This window comes from Hipposideros armiger, unplaced genomic scaffold (genome assembly GCF_001890085.2).
Source record: "Hipposideros armiger isolate ML-2016 unplaced genomic scaffold, ASM189008v1 scaffold_74, whole genome shotgun sequence".
Classification (NCBI taxonomy): Eukaryota; Metazoa; Chordata; class Mammalia; order Chiroptera; family Hipposideridae; genus Hipposideros; species Hipposideros armiger.
Genome location: NW_017731424.1, coordinates 4,511,320 through 4,532,367, shown reverse-complemented (window position 1 = coordinate 4,532,367; position 21,048 = coordinate 4,511,320). Strand labels below are relative to the sequence as shown.

At 38.1% G+C, this 21,048-nt stretch overlaps 1 protein-coding gene across 5 annotated transcripts in view; it reads right to left on the bottom strand.

The window, feature by feature from the left end:
• Window positions 1-21,048, bottom strand: part of PLEKHA1 (pleckstrin homology domain containing A1) — a 57,619-nt gene that overhangs the window by 27,618 nt on the left and 8,953 nt on the right. For all 5 annotated transcript variants that reach the window (XM_019642973.1, XM_019642971.1, XM_019642972.1 and 2 more), the window contains exons 2-4: window positions 13,577-13,737; window positions 7,678-7,734; window positions 4,849-4,894 (exon numbers count right to left, since the gene is read on the bottom strand). In XM_019642973.1, the coding sequence (XP_019498518.1) occupies window positions 4,849-4,894; window positions 7,678-7,734; window positions 13,577-13,717 (244 nt within the window). In that variant the 5' untranslated portion in view covers window positions 13,718-13,737. The remainder of the gene's footprint in view (window positions 1-4,848; window positions 4,895-7,677; window positions 7,735-13,576; window positions 13,738-21,048) is intronic.

Genomic DNA, 21,048 nt, shown 5'->3' with positions numbered 1-21,048 from the left:
AGCTGTTGTTCACCATCTTAGCTGTAGAGGGCGCAGCATCACTGGCCCTCATGTGGGATCCAAACCAGGGCCCTGCTGCTCAGAACTGGCATCCCAAGCCAGCTCTTAACCAACGCGCCACTCGGCCAGCCCCATTTATTTCTTTATTGTTTTATAAGAGCTTTTATATTAATCCTTTCTGTTTTATTTCAAGTACTTTTTCTAGTTTGTCATTTGTCTTTTCACTTTGTTCATGGTATCTTTTATCAAACAGAAATATTCTATCAATCTTTTCCTTTAATGACTCTCACTTTCGTATTTAGAAAATCTCCCAACTCAAGATTATAAAAATAAACACCTGTATTTTTTCTTTATTTAATCTTAATACATTTGGAACTTTTATGCAATTAAATTTATATATGCCCCTTTGTGACTACCTACTTGCATAAAGCAAAACCCACCTCTGCATACACAGTTGTCTACAAACTACCATAGTCAACTCTTATATTAAAGCTTATTAATTATATATCATATGCATTTACTTCTTAAAACATAAACATTATTTATTCTAGGAGCTAAGGCATCTGAATAGCTACACTGCTGCAATTTTTGAAATATAAGAATAATTTCCAAAAGTCTCCACCACAATTTTAAATGGTATACTAGCACTCAGTTGAATATGACTAACGGAAGGGGGGAATCAAAGTCCTCAAGGAAGAAGAAGTTATTTCTCAAATGCACAAGATTTTGAAATTGGAACTGAGACCAAGGCACTAAACAAGAGCGTCCTTGAATTGAGATGAGGATCTTAGAAAGAAATCATTTCTTGTGAAATGCTACAAAACTAGTCTAGAAACTAAAAAAATTTAAAACACTGTAAATGAGTTCCTTTCATTCTTATTAGAAACTGGAGAAATTATAAATGCCATAAATATAAATTAAGATAAATTAGTAATTCACTAGGACAATGTCAATATTTAGCTTATGTTTTTAATTTCTAACAGTCAGTAAAGCATCCTTTCATAATCTTTCCCCAGTTTAGGCTGAAGCTGAGCTCTCATACTGGCTTCTTCCTCTCAAAATTAACTGTTTTGGGCATCTGCCTGAAGCACCTCAAGTGTGAAACTCTAAGCACTTAGTAACACACTACACCTGCTAAAAGTAAGTGCTTAACACATACAGTTTTGAATGAATAGCATTTACATAAGGACCTCTAAGGTAAGAAAGAAAAGCTAATATACCTCTAAAAGACTCTTAGCACACCTCACAATCTGAATAAAAATTCATGTGCTTTAAGTATTATTTCATGACAGGAAAAGGCATAGTGTTATGATGGTGTTAAAAACGCAGAGCCTGGAGTCAGTCAGACCTGACTAGCTCATGCACTTAATTAGCAATATCATCTTATAAAAACTATTTAACCTCTCTGAGCCCCGTTTTGAGGTGGAATGCCACGAATGCCCACCTTGAGGGGTGGAGGTGACATATATGAAGAAACTAGTATAGTGCTTGGGACGAAATACATACTCTTCTTTATCATCATCTGGAGATTTCCAAGTAAGAAAGCATCATGAAAAACGTAAAGCAAATTAATGAAAAGTAGCACATAAGCCATGTTTGGGGAGGGAACAAGGAAAGGAGGAAATAAAACTTTGATTTAAAAAAACAAAACAAAATTAAACCGTATGAAACCTGGAAGTTGTCATGCTTTTAAAGCAAGGGTTTCATCGTGTGTAATGAATACACCCCAAAGGTTTGTGTTCTTACTACCTTTTTCTTGAGCGCTTCTTTATTTCATTTCAAATCTTTCCCATCGGAGTAGATAGATCAAATGGATAAAACTTGAAGCACAGAGACTAGCTTGACTGCAAACAATAATCATCTCACAAACTGGGGTCATTATGAGGTATTTTATCATGTTACTTGTCAATTTTCTCTATTCTTTCTCTATCCTCTCCTCAGTCAGACTTTGGACTTTATTAACGAAACTTCTAATTTTCTTATTTCTCTATTATCTATCTTTGCCTTTTTCTACTTGTAGATTTTTTTTACTTTTTTCCCGAGTTTTGCATTGTCTCATTTCTTTTTCTATTTGATAGTTCTCACTCCTCAAATGTCATATAATCCTGGGCTATCCATATTTAAAAACAAGGTACCATAATACTGACTGGAAGCTCTCTTGAATGTATGTAGGGTTGTTGACTGGTGGACTCTGCTGTACAAAAAGCTCTTCCAGAAGAAATGCCTAGATGTCCGTACCCATGGCTCCCTTCTCTAGGGTATTCAGATGCTTATTCCACCTACACCTGGCTGCCCAATGCTCTGGGGATGGACACAGGAAAAGGTTGCATTCAGTGTGCAGACTTTCATTTAATCCTATTTCCAGTTTCATGCCTCCTCTGTCCCCTTCTCTAGGACTAGTGTCCCCAAGCACAGAGCCTCACTGATTCTATTTCTGGAGCCCTACACATACCATCTCCCGATACACATACCATCTCTTGATGGGCTGGGGGAAGGGTAGCTGCCTGACTGAGCCAGATGGAGGCAGAGACTAGAGTCTGTTTCTTACATACATTAGATGTTCAAACAAAGTCCCTTGTTTCGGCGCCTCCTCACCGTTGCCTCCCTTGACAGTATCCAGTACCCAAGTCTACCTAGAGCTGGAGTGTGCGAAGGGCTGAAAGGGCTGGCTTTTCACTGGTCTCTGCTATTCTGCTGAGTTGTTTACCGTTCCTCCACCCACTTTCCATCTTTCTACACTGTGGATTGTAGATATCTGCTAGTTTCATCGAAGATGGTTTTTTTTTTCTTGTTCTCATTGTTTTTGAGCAGTTGGGAGGAAATACAGGTGGAAAAGTCTCTGTGTGGCCATTCTGAATGGACGCTGTGGTTCCTCCCTCTGAAGGTAGTGTTTATGAATCCTTTCTCCATACCCTCCAGTAGCAGAGGACTAATACACTATTGGCACCAATAAAAAACTAATGTGAATCTTTGGTTCTGACTAAAATCACCCATTATAAATACCCCAATAATTGAGTGTCTCATCTATTACTACATATTCCTATTCCTTCACGCTGTAAGTTTGAGGTTTTACATTAAAAAGGCTTTGTCAAGGGTGTGTGTATTACAAATTCTAAAATACAAAGTTCTGTTACTCGACTTGCCCGCAGCAGCCTTTCATTCACAGGGCTCAGAGATATTTTCCAATTTAGTAACCAAAATTATACATTTGTAATAGATACATAGCTTTTTTTGGTTTTAGTTTCTTAGTGGTGATAAAAGCAATGCAGAGGTTCTCTGAACACTCTTATCACACCCTGCCCATGCCCCGCTTTCTTACTGGAGATGCACCATTGCCATCAGATGCTCTCCCTAATGTAATGCCTACAGAACAAACCTGCCCTTCTCAAGCAAAAGAGAAAAAAGAACTTTAATATCAACTCTACCCCAAGGAGTATCTTAACTTTAATGTAAAATCATCCCTTTAGATGTCAGCTGGCTAATCCTAATTTTTGGCCTTCCATCGCTAATGTCGACAAACATTCTCTTGGGGAAGCATATCACCTCTCCCAGCTTCAGCAATCACCCACTATTTTAAGATTCCAAATTTCTCCATTCTTCATCTTCAAGCTCCATCCAGTCCTCAATCACAGTCACCAGAACATTCCACTTGGTTTTTTCCCACCATTTCAAACTCCTTACCAAACATTTACCCTACCTAACCCGTTCTCCTTCATTCCTCATTTCTTTACTTGAAGCAAGCCTACCTGACACCTCTCTCTTCCTTCAACTCCCACACATGCTGTCACCAAGTCCCTGCACTTTTCCTTCTAATGTTTTTCATCCTTCCTTTTTCGCCACTGCCACCACCCTAACTCAGGCCCTTATGTAAGGGTAGTAGTTTCGAAGCCAATTAACTAATCTACCTGCATTAAAACTCTCTTAACCACACAAGCAAAAGTCTTCCTTCTCTTTATGTCTACTTTCTAGATGTTAATTTCTCACCTCGTTTAAAAAAAAAATCTCCTGTCACCACATTACCCTGCCTTCTGCCTGCCTGCCTGCTTCCTAGTCTCTGGCCAGCCCTCAGTTCCCCATGCTCACCACACTCTCCTCCCCTGCGTCCGCCCATGAGGTCCTCCCACCTTTGCTTCCCAGTGGTTTCGGATGATCAGGGTCACCTGGTCACCAACTCCAGGGCTTCCTCATTCAGTGTGACGCCCTGACTCCCAAGATCCCCAATGAGGATTTAAAGCTCTTCCTTTGTGCTTTTTAATAGACTGTCCACTCCTTTATCTACTGACTGTAATAAATGCACTAATTACCTGGTACTGTATCTGTCTGTGAGACAACCAGCCTGTGAGGGTCTTAAGAGCAGCGACTGCATCCTATTACTCTCATAGCCCGAGCGCCAAGCACATCGAACGTATATTAGACATTCACTAAATGTCTGAAGAACAAGTTACTCAGACACCCTCAATTACCCCAAACTGTAAACTTCTCATTACCCACAACCTGAAAACCAAATCCTTCCCATTATTTATGTATTTAATATAGAATAAAACAAGGCAGAAAGTTAAAAACGACCTGAGATCTCACTGGAGGTGACGACTATGAAGTCCTAGACAATGACCACCTGTGGGCCAAGGGAGGAGGCTGTGACTGGGATGGAACCCGAAAAGGCTTTAGGGTAAGGGAACAGTTTTACTTCTTCACTGAGATGGTGGTATCAAGGGAGTTTGCCTGAAAATAATTCATTAGCCATCAGGTTTCAGTTGTGTAGTTTTCAGTGACTGCTTTCTTTTACAATATGGTATAATTATATCAGTCTAACTTAAAATAACTAACATGTAAAATATGGATACTTACCAAAACAGAACTCAGCCTTTGGCCTTAGCTTAGTTGCATCGCTAACCTAATGAGAGACAGAGAGAGAGAGAGATAAGTCAGTCACTTCTTCATAGCCTAACAAAACCAGCCTTAAATGTTGTATAAACTTCTATGTGGAGAATTTCCCAATATTCATACACATTAGGCACATACATATAAAATTAAATTGTAAAGGCAACTGAAAAAGAAATGCAAATTAAATATAGGATATAGGTTCCCAACTGTTAAGATGTTTAAAACAAATGTTCTCTTTGAACAAACTTGTTTTTTTCTTCAAAGGAAATGTGAAAAAATTGAAAGCAAATGATTCAGTTTTATGTCACACATATATATTTTTAGTTTAACATAATGTTCAAAATACCCTCAACGAATACCCTACGGAAACTATGAATTCTTCCCAAATTGTAGATTTCTAAATTAGCTGTGAAATATAAGAGAAAACACTGGTGGGCAAGGAGGAGATTGTATTCTTAAAAGCCCAAAAATCCAGAAGGCGTTAATCTGCAATCAGGAAATCAAAATGGCACTGGATCCCCTCTTATACATTAGAACACCCAGGGGTAATGGGGTCACTTTGCTAAATGATGCACATGGTTCCTTTTAGAAGGTGAAGCAACCAACGGCACCCAGTAGCTGCTATCTCTTTAAGTAAAGGAGCTCTCTCGAAGCCCATTCACGCCTACTGCGATGCTGCTGCCCAGTGTTAGGACCTACAGTTGTAGCATCTGTTTTGCACCTTCAAAAGGAACCTTAAGTCTGGGGTTCCTGACTGATCGCAACTATAAATTCACAGCTCTGAGTCACACTGAAATTTGTTCCAGGAATAAATTCTGGGGAAAAAAGTGGCATGTCTAAAGTAGAGTACACACTGTACAATTCAAACTTCCGTAAGCTGTGGGGCAGAGATGAAAGTTAACAAAACTACACAGAGGATATATTTTCAAAGGGAAGCAATGGAGAAAGGAAAAGCAGCTGGCCAGTCAGCCTGCTTGCTTAGCTAATAGTTTATTTTTAAAAAGGGCTCCCATTTTTAAAAAGACCAGGCAACAGTAACTGAAAAGATACAAGCAGATGGGCAATCTTTCCCTCAACTGCCTATTCCAGTCAAAAAGGCCTTTCCACATCACTCACTGAGAGCCAGGAATGCTGGCAGCATATTTACGCTACAGCACACATATACTGCAGGCAACCAGGCAAACTGAAGATCTAGCGCTTATTTTCTATGGAATTCTATGCTTGCTAATAATAGTCTCTATAGAAGTTAAACTGAAAGCTACCCTGAAGCATTTATTAAATGTTTTAATTTACAGGAGCACTTGAGGTAAAGTTAAACAATATTTGACATAAATTTCCATAATATGGCCTTAACATAATGTTTTCCTTTAAATATGTAATCTTTATTGTTCAAGGGCTAGTTTTGTTTTGTCAATGAGAATGAATGGCTCTTTTGTTATACTGATAAAGTATTTATGAAAATATTTTTTAAACAGAAGCAACTCTTGCAAATTGGTCTTCTGTTGAAGATCTTTGCTAACAAATCCCAATATATGCAACATAGTATGCATATTATTTAATCATGTTATGTTGCTACTTTTCACATCTCATACCTTAAGTCATCAACAAATGTATCACTTTGTATAAAACACAAAAAGCTAACAGAGCTATCTCCTAAGCATCTGTATTTCAGATGCCAAAACATGAATAAGTATTAAAAACTAAATCTAAATTTTTGAAAAGGTATTGTAAAAATGCCAGAAAAATCAACAACAGAAATTAGTAGACAAAGTGAAATGAGGAAAAAAATCATTCTTCCATCATGAAGATGGTTCATATTTTCCTCAAAATAGAACACAAAGAAACAAAAAGTCAACGGTAATGAAATTAAAAACAAAAAAGTTTAAATAAATGTAATACAGACTCAGGGAAATCTCCAGAGTTCCCAAAGATAGAGCCTAATTGTTAACCGATTTCTCCCCTTCTGATGTTCAGATACCGGATCATAAAAGTTAATGTTAACTTTTGCAATGAGCCACATCCTATAAGTTAACTCCAGGTTCTTTCAAATTTTATCAAACAATATCCTAAACATAGTCATCAGGTACTGTGTTCAGCATGATATGAACATGAGCATCGTCATTAAATGACATGGAAGGGAAATCACTCCTTTTATTCACACTCCCATTCTAAAGGATTTTATTAGTATTATTATATTTAACAGTACAGAGGTCTTTTATTTTTTTACACTTATCTGCCATGAATTCATAAGGACTGGGTTCCAGCAGCTCAGGCTCCTTCCCATGGTTCTCACGGACTGTGCTGCTCTGGGTGGGGCAGGCTGGTGCTTCAGCTGAGCCCAGGTACCCTTCTCTTTGGCTTCCTTCTTTTTCTGATCATTTTCCTTCACCCGTTTAGGAAGCTATCTTGGCTCTTAGAGTACTTAATATGCTTAATACGTACATTAATTCTCTTGGCAAGAATCTTGCCTTTAACTTGTTTACAACAATGGCAGCTGCATGCTGGGAGACCCTGTAGACCATTCCAGTTTTGCTGTGGTAACATTTGGGGGCATTCCTTTTTGAATAGTGCCCATTCCCTGATGTCTACAATACCACCTTTCTAGTAGATCCCCATGTATGTGGCCACAGGAACAACTCCACGCGTTCTAAAAGGCCCATGGAACATACAGCGGGGGCCTCTTTCATTTCCCTTTGTGTTGGTCACTTTGATGAATTACTGGAAGATGGCGGTGCGACCCAGTCTAAGGGATTTTAATTCAAGCATAAATGGAATTCAATACAGTAAGATTACCTTTGAAATGTAGGTAAGTTTAATGGCTCCAACACGTGATGATCCAGAAGGTAGGTTCTGGAAACAAATGATTAATACATAATTAATATCCACCATTATGGATTCATTTTCTAATGTACACATATTAAAAAGTTAATAAATTAGATTTTTTTAATATCACATTTTACAAATCAACTTTTTCAGGTCAAGTATTTCCTAGGTCTGAAATCAATCTGACAGTGTAGATAACAAAATTGAACTGTTTTGTTCCACCTTAATATGCTAGTGACTAAAAGGCCATTTTTATCATTATAACTAAACTTGTTTTCTGTATCATGAGCTTAAAAAGCCATAAACATGATCAGATTTTGGTCCTGAAAGCAATGGGAAAAAACATTTAGAAACATAAAACAAATACAATTGTAAGAAATTTCAAGACTATATGTATTAACTTCTGTTCTATTAAAAAAAATTAATTGTTTTTGGATTTTCCCCTATTTAAATATATTTGGATTTATTACACCATACTTTATATTGATACCAGGTTTCAAAAAAAACCGTTAAATGATACTCTTTAAACCATACCAGGGAATGTATATATTGACACTTTCATGCAAAATATTTTTATTCTTCCCAAGTTTGGAATGTGGTTTGTGTCTTAAAAGAGCTAAGGAGAAAGTATTAAGAAGAGGGGGAATCATTTCTGGCTAAGGCTATCAGGAAAAACTCGGTGGAAGAATGAACAGCCTTAAGGGCAAACTCTGAAACACCAAGAGCAGAACAGAGAATATTCCAGGCACAGAAAACAGACCAGCTACAGCAAGCAGATGAGGATGCCCAAAAGCTCTGTACTGGAATGGAAGAGTGGCTATGCTGGACTGAAATACAGGGTCATACAGGGCTGTAGTAAAAAATGGTGGTTTGGGGGCGCGGCCAAGTGGCGCGTTGGTTAAGAGCTGGCTTGGGACGTCAGAGGGCCCCGGTTCAGATCCTACATATGAGGGCCAGTGACACTGCCCTACACAGCTAAGATGCTGAACAACAGCTCAACCTGGAGCTGGGCTGCCGTGAGTCGCCGGCGACGGCATAGGCTACAGCCCCTGCTGCAGTGAGTTGCCATGGGCTACCGTGTGTAGCCAGCAGCCAGCGTGAGCGGCCAGCGTGAGCGGCCAGCGTGAGCAGCCAGCAGCCGCCCTGAGCGGCCGTCCAGAAGCTCGGGAAGAGCGCAATGATGGTGCCAACTTTGGCCAGTGAAGCAACGTCCTCCACAACTAGACTGAAGAACAAAATGACAGCAACTTGTCTGTTCCCCTTCCCCCAATTCCCCAGCTCTGTTCCCATCCCAATTCCCCAATAAAAATCTTTAAAAAAAAACCACAGTGGTTTGGGAACTTGAATTAAGAACCTAATTATAGAACCTAATTTAAAAAAGCAAAGTAGCAATGAACTTATACTGTGAAGAATTTGAAACCATTAAAGAAGGCTTGTGAGCAGTTCTGCAATCAAAGCTGTGTTTTAATTAATATAACTTGTAATACAATAAATCAGATGGATTAGAGGGGGAAGATGGAGGTAGAGAAAGCAGATAAAAAGAATCTGGAAAAAAATAATAAAGGTAGGACCGATCGAAGATTTCACAAGTAAAATTAAAACAATCTTGATTTTGAAAGTTTCCTCTGCTAAAGATGAAGCAAGATTTTAATTGACTTTATAATAATGTACATTTAAAAAAATATACTGAGCTTGCTTTCATGAATTAGGAAGTGCCTTTCTCTGATCTCTATACGCTTACTGGAAACCGTTAACTATATAGAAGCCTAGGCCTTTCAAAGACTTAACATTCCCAAACATGAGTTTGTTATTGTTGCCGGGGACAGGTAATTTCAAAATTTTCACTCCTATGTGAAGAAAAACTGCATTATGTTCTGCTCTAAACTTTATATGCTGTACAAGCTTCCCATATTTATATCCATAAATATTTATATCCATAAGTAAGCTTACAGAGATCAGAGAAAGGCACTTCCTAATTCATGAAAGCAAGCCCAGTATGTTTTTTTAAATGTACATTATTATAAAGTCAATTAAAATCTTGCTTCATCTTTAGCAGAGGAAACTTTCAAAATCAAGATTGTTTTAATTTTACTTGTGAAATCTTCGATCGGTCCTACCTTTATTATTTTTTTCCGGATTCATACATAAATTTAAAGGTTATCCATATAATCTTTTAATGGATATAAAAGATTATAATTTTATATCCCTATTTTAAATATTTAAAATAGGGATATAAAATTATAATCTTTTAATATGTAATTTTAAATGGTTGTGTTCCTATACAAAATGTTTTCCATCTAGAGGAGTTTTTGTTTTTTAATTTTGGATAAGGAAATGAAATGATATGATGTCTTCAAGACCTCCTAACTACTACCAAAGTGATTTTTTTCAAACACGGCTACCCTTCCATTCAAAATTGTTATTTTTAAGTCTTCCATAAATCTATTATTTTAACTGGATGAATATAGCTCTAAGCCTTTGTGTGAGGAAGAGAAATGAGAAACTATGTCATGGCTGCATGACATAAAGGGTCACAGATTAAACAGTGACACAGTACAGGGAAATATTTAAGTAGCTGGGAAAGAAAGGATATTCAAAATACCTACTTCCTATGGTCCGGTATGATTTAGCTGCCAAGTTCAACTAGAAAAATGTGGGTTTTAAAATGTGTTACTTGACAATGAACAAGAAATAATAAACTAATATGACATTTAAGATAAAAAGGGAAATTAAGCAATTTGTTCTTACGAGTTCCTGCACTCTTTCTGCCAAAAGACTCTTTCAAGTTTTTTCAAATACACTTCCTAACACAGTTACTCAATTATTTAATTCTCCACCATTACCCACGCCCTCAACAAAACACAGAAAGTCCAAAGTTGATCCCTAGTAATACACTAGAATGGATTTTTAAACCAATGGTTAGTGGTTAAAAAACAAAAAAAAAAGAAAGAAAAAATGTCTTCATAAAAATAGGTGAGCAAAACTAATTTTCTTTCATTATCAGGATTATTATGATCAGTATAACATGTTACAGTACCATAACATAAGCAAACAGAATGCATCATATGAAACTGCCATTTTTTAGTACATGAAAGTGGTGGTACATTGGCAATTTCACATGGTTCAATTTAATATCTCACTCTTAAGTTTTCATGAAAGAGATATGTCTTGATTAAAACATTTAAAAGAGACACAAAGCTGGTATTGATGGCTAATACAATGGTTGGCAGAATCAAGATTGTAAAAGAGTCTCATCAGTTAGAATGACGAGATAAAATTATTAAGAACTGAATTAAAAAACACTTAAAATTCTGCACTACATACAGAAAAACCAATGCGCTAATTACTGCATAGAAATCTGGCTTCGAAAGAGTCTGTGTGAAAAAGAGCTAGCTGAGTGCCAGCTTTAAGATGCGTGCTCCCGGCTACAGCCAAACTGAACTATTCTCGGGACGGGTACAGGCGTCTTGCTTTGACTCCTTTGCCCGTGCTGTTCTTTGAGCACTGGAAGGAAAGCCCACTTCTCCAGCTCTTAGCCAGAGTCATACCCATACTGCTAGGCCAGTTTCAAATGGTGCCACCTCCACAAAGATGTTAACTCGCTCTGCTCGCTATAATCACAGACTTCCTCTGAATTCCAGGTTTATGTTTCCTTCCGTGTCATAAACATTTTCTATTTTGTACTTACTGACTTTTAGCTCTGTTTAAGTGGGGAATACTGATGAAGACAGGAATTCTGAGAAGGGGAATCTACTATATATGAGGACAGGAAAACAATCAAGGAGTTCTAAATAAAATTCAAGAGAAGCCATATATATGTAAGTCAAGCAGGTCTTGTGAAGAGACAAACGAGGCAGAGAAGCCTGGCGGAACTGCGTAGGGGCTTGCATCGGTGAGGAGAACCAGAAACTGGAATTTAGTCAACAGCAATCAGAGGGAGGCAAGGGGAACCAGGTTCCTTTCTACCTTGGGAAAAGGAGTTTGGGAGGGGACTGCACCAGATAGAGATGAGGTCATAAAAGGGAGGAATTTCATTTATGTTCTCAAAAAAAAAAGAGTAAAAATAAACTTCTGATTTCTGCTAAACTATTGCTTCTCTCGCTGACTCCGGTCAAGTAAATACAGGTAATCATGTATGAGTGCAGCCAGGTTACTAACACCCAAGAAAGCTGGTTACACCCAGAGATAAGGGAGTAAAACAGGGTGTCAGAAAACTCTTAAGGAGAAGGAATAGAGAAAAGACAGTTCCTGGCAAAAAAAAAAACCAAACTCATATGAAGTCAGCACTCAGATAATATACACCAAATTAAAATACGAATTATCCTCCAAAAGTTGAGAGGCTGCATGTGGGCAAAGGTCTAAACTTACTTTATAGAATCAGAGGGCAAAAGGGGAATTAATGGGTAGAAGATACAAGGAACTAGGTATGGCTCACAGAATAATAATTAAAGCTGTCTCAAGTATAATACATACTTTTTAGTAATGTGTAGTTCAAACAACACCTAAGGTAAAGATCAGGGATAAATGCGTTCTTGCATTTAAGGAGGATGAATTAATGCCAAGGTCCCTTACAACTCGAATCCTATATAATCAAATATAAATGCATTTGCGGGCCGGCTGAGTGGCGCGGTTAGGAGTTGGCTTGGGACGCCAGCTCTGAGCAGCAGGGCCCCGGGTTCAGATCCCACATGAGGGCCAATGATGCTGTGCCCTCTACAGCTAAGATGGTGAACAACAGCTCGACCTGGAGCTGGGCTGCAGTGGAGCTGCAGTGGGCTGCTGTAAAGCTACCGTGAGTGGCTGGCAGCTGGCATGAGCTTTCGTGAGCTGCTGTGAGCGGCTGTCCAATGGCCGGTGAGTGACTGCCTCACCCAGGAAGAGCGCAATGATAATACCAACATGGGCCAGTGAAGCGACATCCTCCACAACTAGACTGAAGAACAAAAGGACAGCAACTTGTCTGTGGCCCTCCCCCAATTCCCCAATAAAATCTTTTATGTATACACATACACACACACACACAGAGAAATGCATTTGCATGTATGTATTTTATCTAATCTAAAATCAGTAAAGGGTGGTGAAGAATACTAGCCCATTTGTGGGGGATCTAGTCCCTGATGTGACACAGAATGCAACCTCCGACCAGTCACTCCTGCCCGCTCTTGCCCTCACATTTAGGCTCCTCAGAGCACAAGCGCCCCCTAACCCAGGTCAGCCTCAATTTCTGCGAGGGACTCATCGCGTGCTCTGCACCTATTCCCTTGCAACATACATCTCATTCCGAATAGAGTTTCACAGGTAAAGAAAATTTAAAACTTCTCCACAGATGATCTCTAATGCAAGGTCTCTCACAGATCTTAATATTAGGATTCTAATTTTTAATTTGTGGCATTACGCCCAATGATTTACAAGGGAACAATAAAATCAAAGTGAATTTCAATTCATGAATGGCATTACAATGGCTGACACTCAAGTTTGACATTATAAGATGGAAGGCCTACATACATGAAGAGTGTCAACTAGTTTAAGTAGCTTATTTACCAAAAGATAGTAGTCTATATCCTAGAGACAGTACCTTAAATCTAAACGATTTTAAAACTTTCTACCAGAGACAGTGTTTCTCTCCCAAGGGAGGAAAAACATATATGATGCATAAATTTTTATCAAATAAACCTAGTTTCATCTTCTGAAATGCAAGTAAGACAGGAGTTGGGGATGCAGGGATGGAAGAGTGCAGCCAGTAGAAATAAATCTAAATATGTACTGTTTAGAAAGACCAATCCTAACATCAGTATAGTATGTCAAATACTTTAATAATTAAAATTCTTATATGCTTTTAAAGATAGGCAACCCTTTGAATTTCACAAACCTGAGGATTATCCATGTACCATACAAAACTATCTTCTCTGGTATCCAGTATGAAGTACCTTCGAAGAAATTTCCCACTATTTTCATTTTCTTCAATGTCTAGAAAACCACAAATGCGATTCTGACGATCCACATAAGGCATTTCTGAGCTTGAACATTACACTGTAAAACAAAAACATTAACAGCAAGTATTTCTCAATGGACTTCAAGCATAAAATGTGCTATGATATGATTTGTTCAACAACAGGCCTATTTTCCAACATTAGATGGGGGCCGCTTAATGTGTAAACGGGAACATGCAAAGCACGGGCAAAAATTACTTTTGAAATTAAGCTTATTATGAGTGGTTACTAAGTGCAGCTGTTCAAGTTGACAAGGACAAAAGAAAGCTATTCACCTCAGTTGAATAATTCACTTACCTTTTTCCCTAAACAAACCCAAATGAGCAAAAAAACTACCACCCAAACTTTAATTTCCTCACTTATAAATCGAGATGCATGACCTTTCACGCTGTTTTAGAATATTTTTAAATTCACAAACCAGTAGCTAAACTTTATTGGCCACTTACTTACTGTATGCTAGGCTCTGTGTGAGTCTTTTCCACGCACTTTCCACGAAATGACCCTATGAGTAGGCCTCATCTCCCCCATTTCAGATAAGAAGCTTAACACTGAGAAGGGGAAGTGATTTTCCAAGATCAGACAACTAGTAGGTAATGGATCAAAACATGAACCAGGTTCTTGGACTCTCAAACTTACATCTTAATCTCTACAGCATCCTGTCTCTCTAAAACCCTTTGAATTGTTAAAATTAAAATGAATCAAAATAAAGTTAGTTAACATCATGAAGAGATAAGCAGGGATTATGTGCCTCAAAATGGAAAACACAAACATTAGCAAAGAAGTGAACATACTGTAACAAAAAATGTTTTTATCTGAATCTGATCAAGTCTCTAGATCTATGTCCAACTATCAATGAATAAGAAATAAAGAACACAGAGGAAGTCAATAAAAAAATTGAACCAGAGGGATTCAATAAGCAAAAGCCAAACTGTGGGCAATACCAGGACAAAAGAGCCCTGTTTCGCCAGCAAACAAATTACTACAGGGAAAAATAAGAGAGAGAAGTTATGCATTAAAAACACTTCAGAGGCATAGCATATTCTGATTCTAAACTACTGACATTTTTATTATAGTGATTAAAGTCCAAAACCATGATGAATAAAAGCAGTGTTTATAGTCAATTTTCTCTAGAAACTGATATGGGATTTCTTCCCGATGTTACACAAATGTGCAGATCGTTCCTATCCTGGTACTTCTATAGGCAGCACCAACATCTTTTGGCAGATTAAATTTATTGATGTAACTAGTTCTTCATTTAAAGGCTCAAGGAAAGTTTAACTCACAGTGAAAATTCAATTTAGTATACAACTTGATATACTGCGTATCTAAAACCACTGTGTGCAGCCAGAGAAATAGTGAAACATATCAAAAAGTTGTAAATAAAATTATCCATTAAGTTTGCATGTATGTGATATTATAAATAGGACATTCAGAGACAATTTCTTTAAAGAACTTACCCGAAGTTTTCAAAAATTTCTGAAACGTAATCAAAACAAAAAATTAATATACTATACTAACATGTCCTATAGGTGGAAACTATCAACTTGCATGGTACTGCCTTGAGATAGACATAGACCAAAGGAATAGAACTGAGAACCCAAAGATAAACCCATACACCTATGACCAACTGATTTTCAATAGGGTGCCATTATGCGATGGGAAAACTGCCTCTTCAACAAATGGTGGTGGGACAACTGTATATCCACATGCTAAAGAACAAAACTGGACCCCCACCTCACACCATAAACAAAAAATTAACAATCTAAATATAAGAGCTAAAACTGTAAAACTTTAAGAAAATATAGGGGTTAATCTTCATGACCTTGGATTTGGGGATGAATTCTTAGATATGGCAGCAAAACCACAAACAACAGAAGAAAAAAATATGATAAACTCGACTACATAAAAATTAAAAACTATTTTGCACCAAAGGACATTAAGAAAATTCAACAGAGCCAGCCAGGTGGCTCAGTTGGTTAGAGCGCGAGCTCTGAGCAACAAGGTCACTGGTTCAATTCCCACATGGGCCAGTGAGCTGCGCCTAAGCTGAGCTGCCACTGAGCTGCCAACAGGTGGCCAGATGGCTCAGCTGTGAGAGCGCGTGCTCTTAACAACAAGGTTGCCAGTTCAACTACTGCATGGGATGGTGGGCTGCGCCCCCCACAACTAGATTGAAAGCGGCAACTGGACTTGGAGCTGAGCTGCGCCCTCCACAACTAAGGTTGAAGGAAAACAACTTGACTTGGAGCTGATAGATCCTGGAAAATTACAAAGTTCCCTTCCTCAATTCCCCAATAAAAAAATCCCTAAAATGAAAATGAAACAACCTACAGAATGGCGGGGGGGGGGAATAGTGCAAATTATATATCTGATAAGGGTCTAGTATCCGGACTCATAACTAACTCTCACGAGTGAACAACATCAAAACCCAGTTTCAAAATGGGCAAAGGACTTGAAAAGACATTTCTCCCAAAGAAGATATACAAATGCTCAACCAGAACACAAAAAAATGCTCAATATAATTTGTCATTAAAGAAATGTAATTCAGGTGACCAGTTGGCTCAGTTGGTTAGAGCATGGTGCTGATAACACCAAGGCTGCCGGTTCGATCCCCGCATGGGCCACTGTGAGCTGCGCCTTTTCAAAAAGAGTCAACTATGCCATTGTAGCATGAAAGCAATGTGTAACCAATGACCATGGCTGTTCCCCAATAAAAACTAAAAAAGAAGAAATGTAGTTCAAAACCACAATGAGATACCACTTCACACCCTCTAGGATGGATATAATTAAAAGAGCAGAAAATAACAAGTTTTGGCAGCCAAGTGGAGAAATTGGAACGAACACTCCTACATTGATTGCTGGTGGGAATGTAAAATGGTACAACTACGTAAAACAATTTGGTAATTCTTCAAAAGTTAAACAGAATTACCATACAACACAGCATTTCTACTCCTAGGTATTTATCCAAAGGTATTGAAAACAGACACTCAAACACTTATGCATGAACGTTCATAGCAGCACTATTCATACCCAAAAAATGAAAACCCCTATGTCCAACAACAGATGAATGAACAAAATGTGGTATATATCCATGCAGTGGAATGTTATCCAGACATAGAAAGGAATAAAGTACTGCTACAAGCCAAACAATCAAAATTCTAGCAGAATGTTTTATTAAAATTGACAAGGCGATTCTACTATACATATGTATGTATATATGTATATATATATGCATATATGTATATATGTATATATATATATATAGTAATACAAGTGACCTAAAAAAGCCAAAGCTATTTCCCAAACAGCAAACTTATACTACTTTATTTCAAGACTTACAATAAAGTTACAGCAATAAAGACAGTGTAGGATTGGTGAAAAGGCAGATATAATAAATCAGTGGAACAGAACAGCATCCAGAAACAGACCCATACATATACTGTCAATTGGTTTTCAACAAAGATATCAAGGCAATTCCATAGGGGAAGGATAGTCTCTCAACAGATGGCACTGGAACAATTACGCTATCCATGTGAAAAAAAATTAACTCGAAATGGATCAGAGACCTAATGTAAAAGCTATAATAGTAAAGCTTCTAAATATACAGGAGAAAGTCTTCATGATCTTGGGGGGTAAACAAAGATTTCTTAGATAATACACAAAGAGCCTGAACCATATAATGGTTAATATACTGGACTTAATCAAAATAAAGAACAGCTCTTTGAAAAGAACCATTAAGAAATCAAAAGACAAGCCACGGAATGAGAAAATACTCAGTATACATATATCTATCAAATAACTGATATCCAAGAACAGGCAAAGAATTACTAAATTTAATAAGACAAACAACCAAATAGGAAAATAGGCAACAAATATGAACAGACAAGCCAACAAAGATATATAAATAGTAAATAAGCACATAAAAAGATGTTCGTCATCATTAGTCAGGAAGGTATTGCAAATAAAAACCATGAGGTACCACTATATACCTACTAGAATGGGTAAAAAAAAACCTGACAATACCAAATGCTGACAAGGATGAGGAACAAACGAGCACTCTTCCACACATTGCTGGTGGGAATGCAAAATGATACAGCAACATGGGAAGACAGTTGGGCAGGCTCTTATAAAGTTAAACATACCCTTACAATACGAACCAGCAATCCCACTCGTAGGTTTTATCCAAGTGAACCGACAGCTTACATTCATACAAAAACCTGTATGGAAATGTTTCTAACAACATTATTCATAAATGGCAACAGCAGGAATCACCCAAATGTCCTCCTTCCACTGGTAAATGAATAAACTGTGGTACATCCAATATGATGAACTACTACCCAGAAATACAAAGGAACAGCTATTGATATACTCCACATGGGTAAATTTCCAAAGTATTTTGCTAAGTGAAAAAACCAGGCCAAAAAAGGCTACAGGGACAGAGAGCAAGTGGGTGGGTAGAAGGAGGGTTGACTTTAAAGGGTAATTTTTGGACTAATGCACCTGTTCTGTATCTTGATCGTGGTGGGATGCATGACTATGCATTTATCAAAACTCATAGGCCCAAACACCAAAGAGTGTACACTGCATACAAATGAAAAAAATAAAAACTACAGCAATAACAGAGATCAGACTTGCTAGCGCCTGGAATTAAGAGGACTGAGTACAAAGGAATACGAGGGAAGTTTTTTTGGTGATGTAACTACTGTGTATCTTGATTGTTGTGGAGCTTACACAATTATATGAACTTACAGAACTATACACTAAAACGGGTAAAATTTACTATACATATAATAAATTACATCTCAGATGAAAAAAAAAAAAAGAAGAAAAAAGATGCCATACACACTCACCAGAATGGCTAAAATTAAATGGACTGACAACACCAAATGTTATCCAAGACGTGGTGCATCCAGAAAGTATGTATTGCTGATGGGAATGGACAATGGTACAACCACTATGGGAAAAGTTCTGGTAATAAAAGCAAACATATACCTATCCTACGACCTAGCTATTCCATTCCTAGGTATTTACTCAAGAGAAATGAAAACATATATGCATTCAAAGACTAATTCATAAATATTTACAGCAGCTTTATTCATAATAGCCCCAAAACAACCCAAATGTCCATCAACAGGTAAACAAAATGTGGTGTGTCTATACAATGGAACAGCACTCTACAGTATAAAGGAACCACTGTAACAATAGTCAAAAATCATCCAATTGTAAACTTTTTTTTTTTTAAGATTTTATTGGGGAATTTATTGGGGGAGGGGAACAGCATTAGGGAATCAGGGAAGGGGAACAGACAAGTTGCTGTCCTTTTGTTCTTCAGTCTAGTTGTAGAGGACGTCACTTCACTGGCTCATGTTGGTATTATCATTGCACTCTTCCCGGGTGAGGCAGTCGCTCACTGGCCATTGGACAGCCGCTCACGGCGGCTCACGGCAGCTCACGAAAGCTCATGCCAGCTGCTGGCCAGCCCCACTGCAGCCTACGAAGTCACCAGCGACTATCGGCAGCCCAGCTCCAGGTCAAGCTGTTGTTCACCATCTTAGCTGTAGAGGGCGCAGCGTCACTGGCCTGCATGTGGGATCCAAACTAAGGTCCTGCTGCTCAGAGCCGGCATCCCAAGCAAACTCTTAACCAACGTGCCACTCGGCTGGCCCAAATTGTAAACTTTTAGTGGATAGTGTATTGTATGTAACAAACTCCAAAACTTAATAAAAAATCCAGTAGCAATCAAAAAACTTAGATATCTATTAATACAGAGATAAAATAAACTGTCATCCTAATAATCTGGAAGTGGGGAATGGATGAAGGAGGCATGGCCTGGGTTGACAGTTGTTGGGGCTAAATGATGGGTACTGTAGTTATATGATTCTGTCTACTTTTGTGGATATTCACAATTCTTCATAATAGAAAGTTCAAAAAATAAAAAAAAACCTGTACCACACAGAGATACCATTTCTCACCTACCAGATTGGCAAAAATTCAAAAGTTTAACACATTGGTGAGATATTGGTGAGATATTGGTGAGACTGTAAAAAGTTAGGGACTCTTACACTGCTAGTGAGAAGGCAAAACGGTACAACCCTAGAGAAATGAATTTGGCGCTGTTTAACAAAATCACATATTCTTTTATCCCTATGACCCAGCAATCCTACTTGGTATTGTAATTTTGAAATTATGTATATGGTAGTATTTTATGTGCATTTAGGATAGTGTAAACATACTGATGCTATGATTATATTTGAAATAAAAGTAATAAAACAATTAGTTGTTATTAGGAACCATTTCATCTCCGAGACCTCTGAATGTTGGAGTGTCCCAGGGGGTAGTCAACAGACCTCTTTTCTCTTTTTATTTTTATTATTAGTTTCAGGTGTACAAAACAGTGCAATAGTTATCATTTCCACCCCTCACAAAGTAACAACCCCTCTCCCCCATCCACTGCCCTCCCACCCCCGATATCATACTTATCTATTATAATTCCACTGACTCCATTCCCACACTATACTCCACATTCCATGACTGTATATGTATTAAATTATAGTTGACATATAATATTACTCAATGGCAGCTTCAGATGCACAGTGCAGTGGTCAGGCCTCTGCACCGTCTATGAAGTAGGTCTCTTTTCTAAACATACTCACAGTCTTGGTAAACTCACTCATTCCCATAAATCTAAACACTGATGGCTTCCAAAATTGCTATCTTTATTCCTGGACTCGCTGAACTCCCGACTCATGTACAGAGGGTGCAAAAAAAAAAATGTATACACATTTTAACAAAGGAAAAAACTATTAAAATTGTAATTCTCAATATATACCGATAACAAAAGATGAATGCAAGTCACTTTTGACTTCTGCAATTACAAGAGGTGCGCAAAGTGGTTCCCATCAGCGTCCAGACACTTCTGATTACGGTGAACTACTGATTGAGCAACACTGACCAAATTGACACTTTTCTTAAAATGTATATACATTTTTTGGGGGACCCTCTATATACAACTGCCTGCTCTACAGATCTACTTACTTATCTAGGAGGCTTTTCCTACTTAACAAACTGAGCTCCAGGTATTCCCCCACAGAAATCTGTCCTCCCCATCTCAGCAAACAGCCTCTACTCCCTTCTTCCAGCTGTTCAGGAGTCACACTGACTGCATCTTCTTTTCTCTCATTCCATGTCCAGTCCTTCAGCAAATCCTGTTGGCTCCATCTTCAAAATACCATATTTGTCGGCGTATAAGACGACTCGGCGTATAAGACGACCCCCTAACATTTCCACTCAAAATACAGAGTTTGTTATATGGTCGGCTGTGTGCGATTTTGCGAGTGTGGTAAAATCGCAT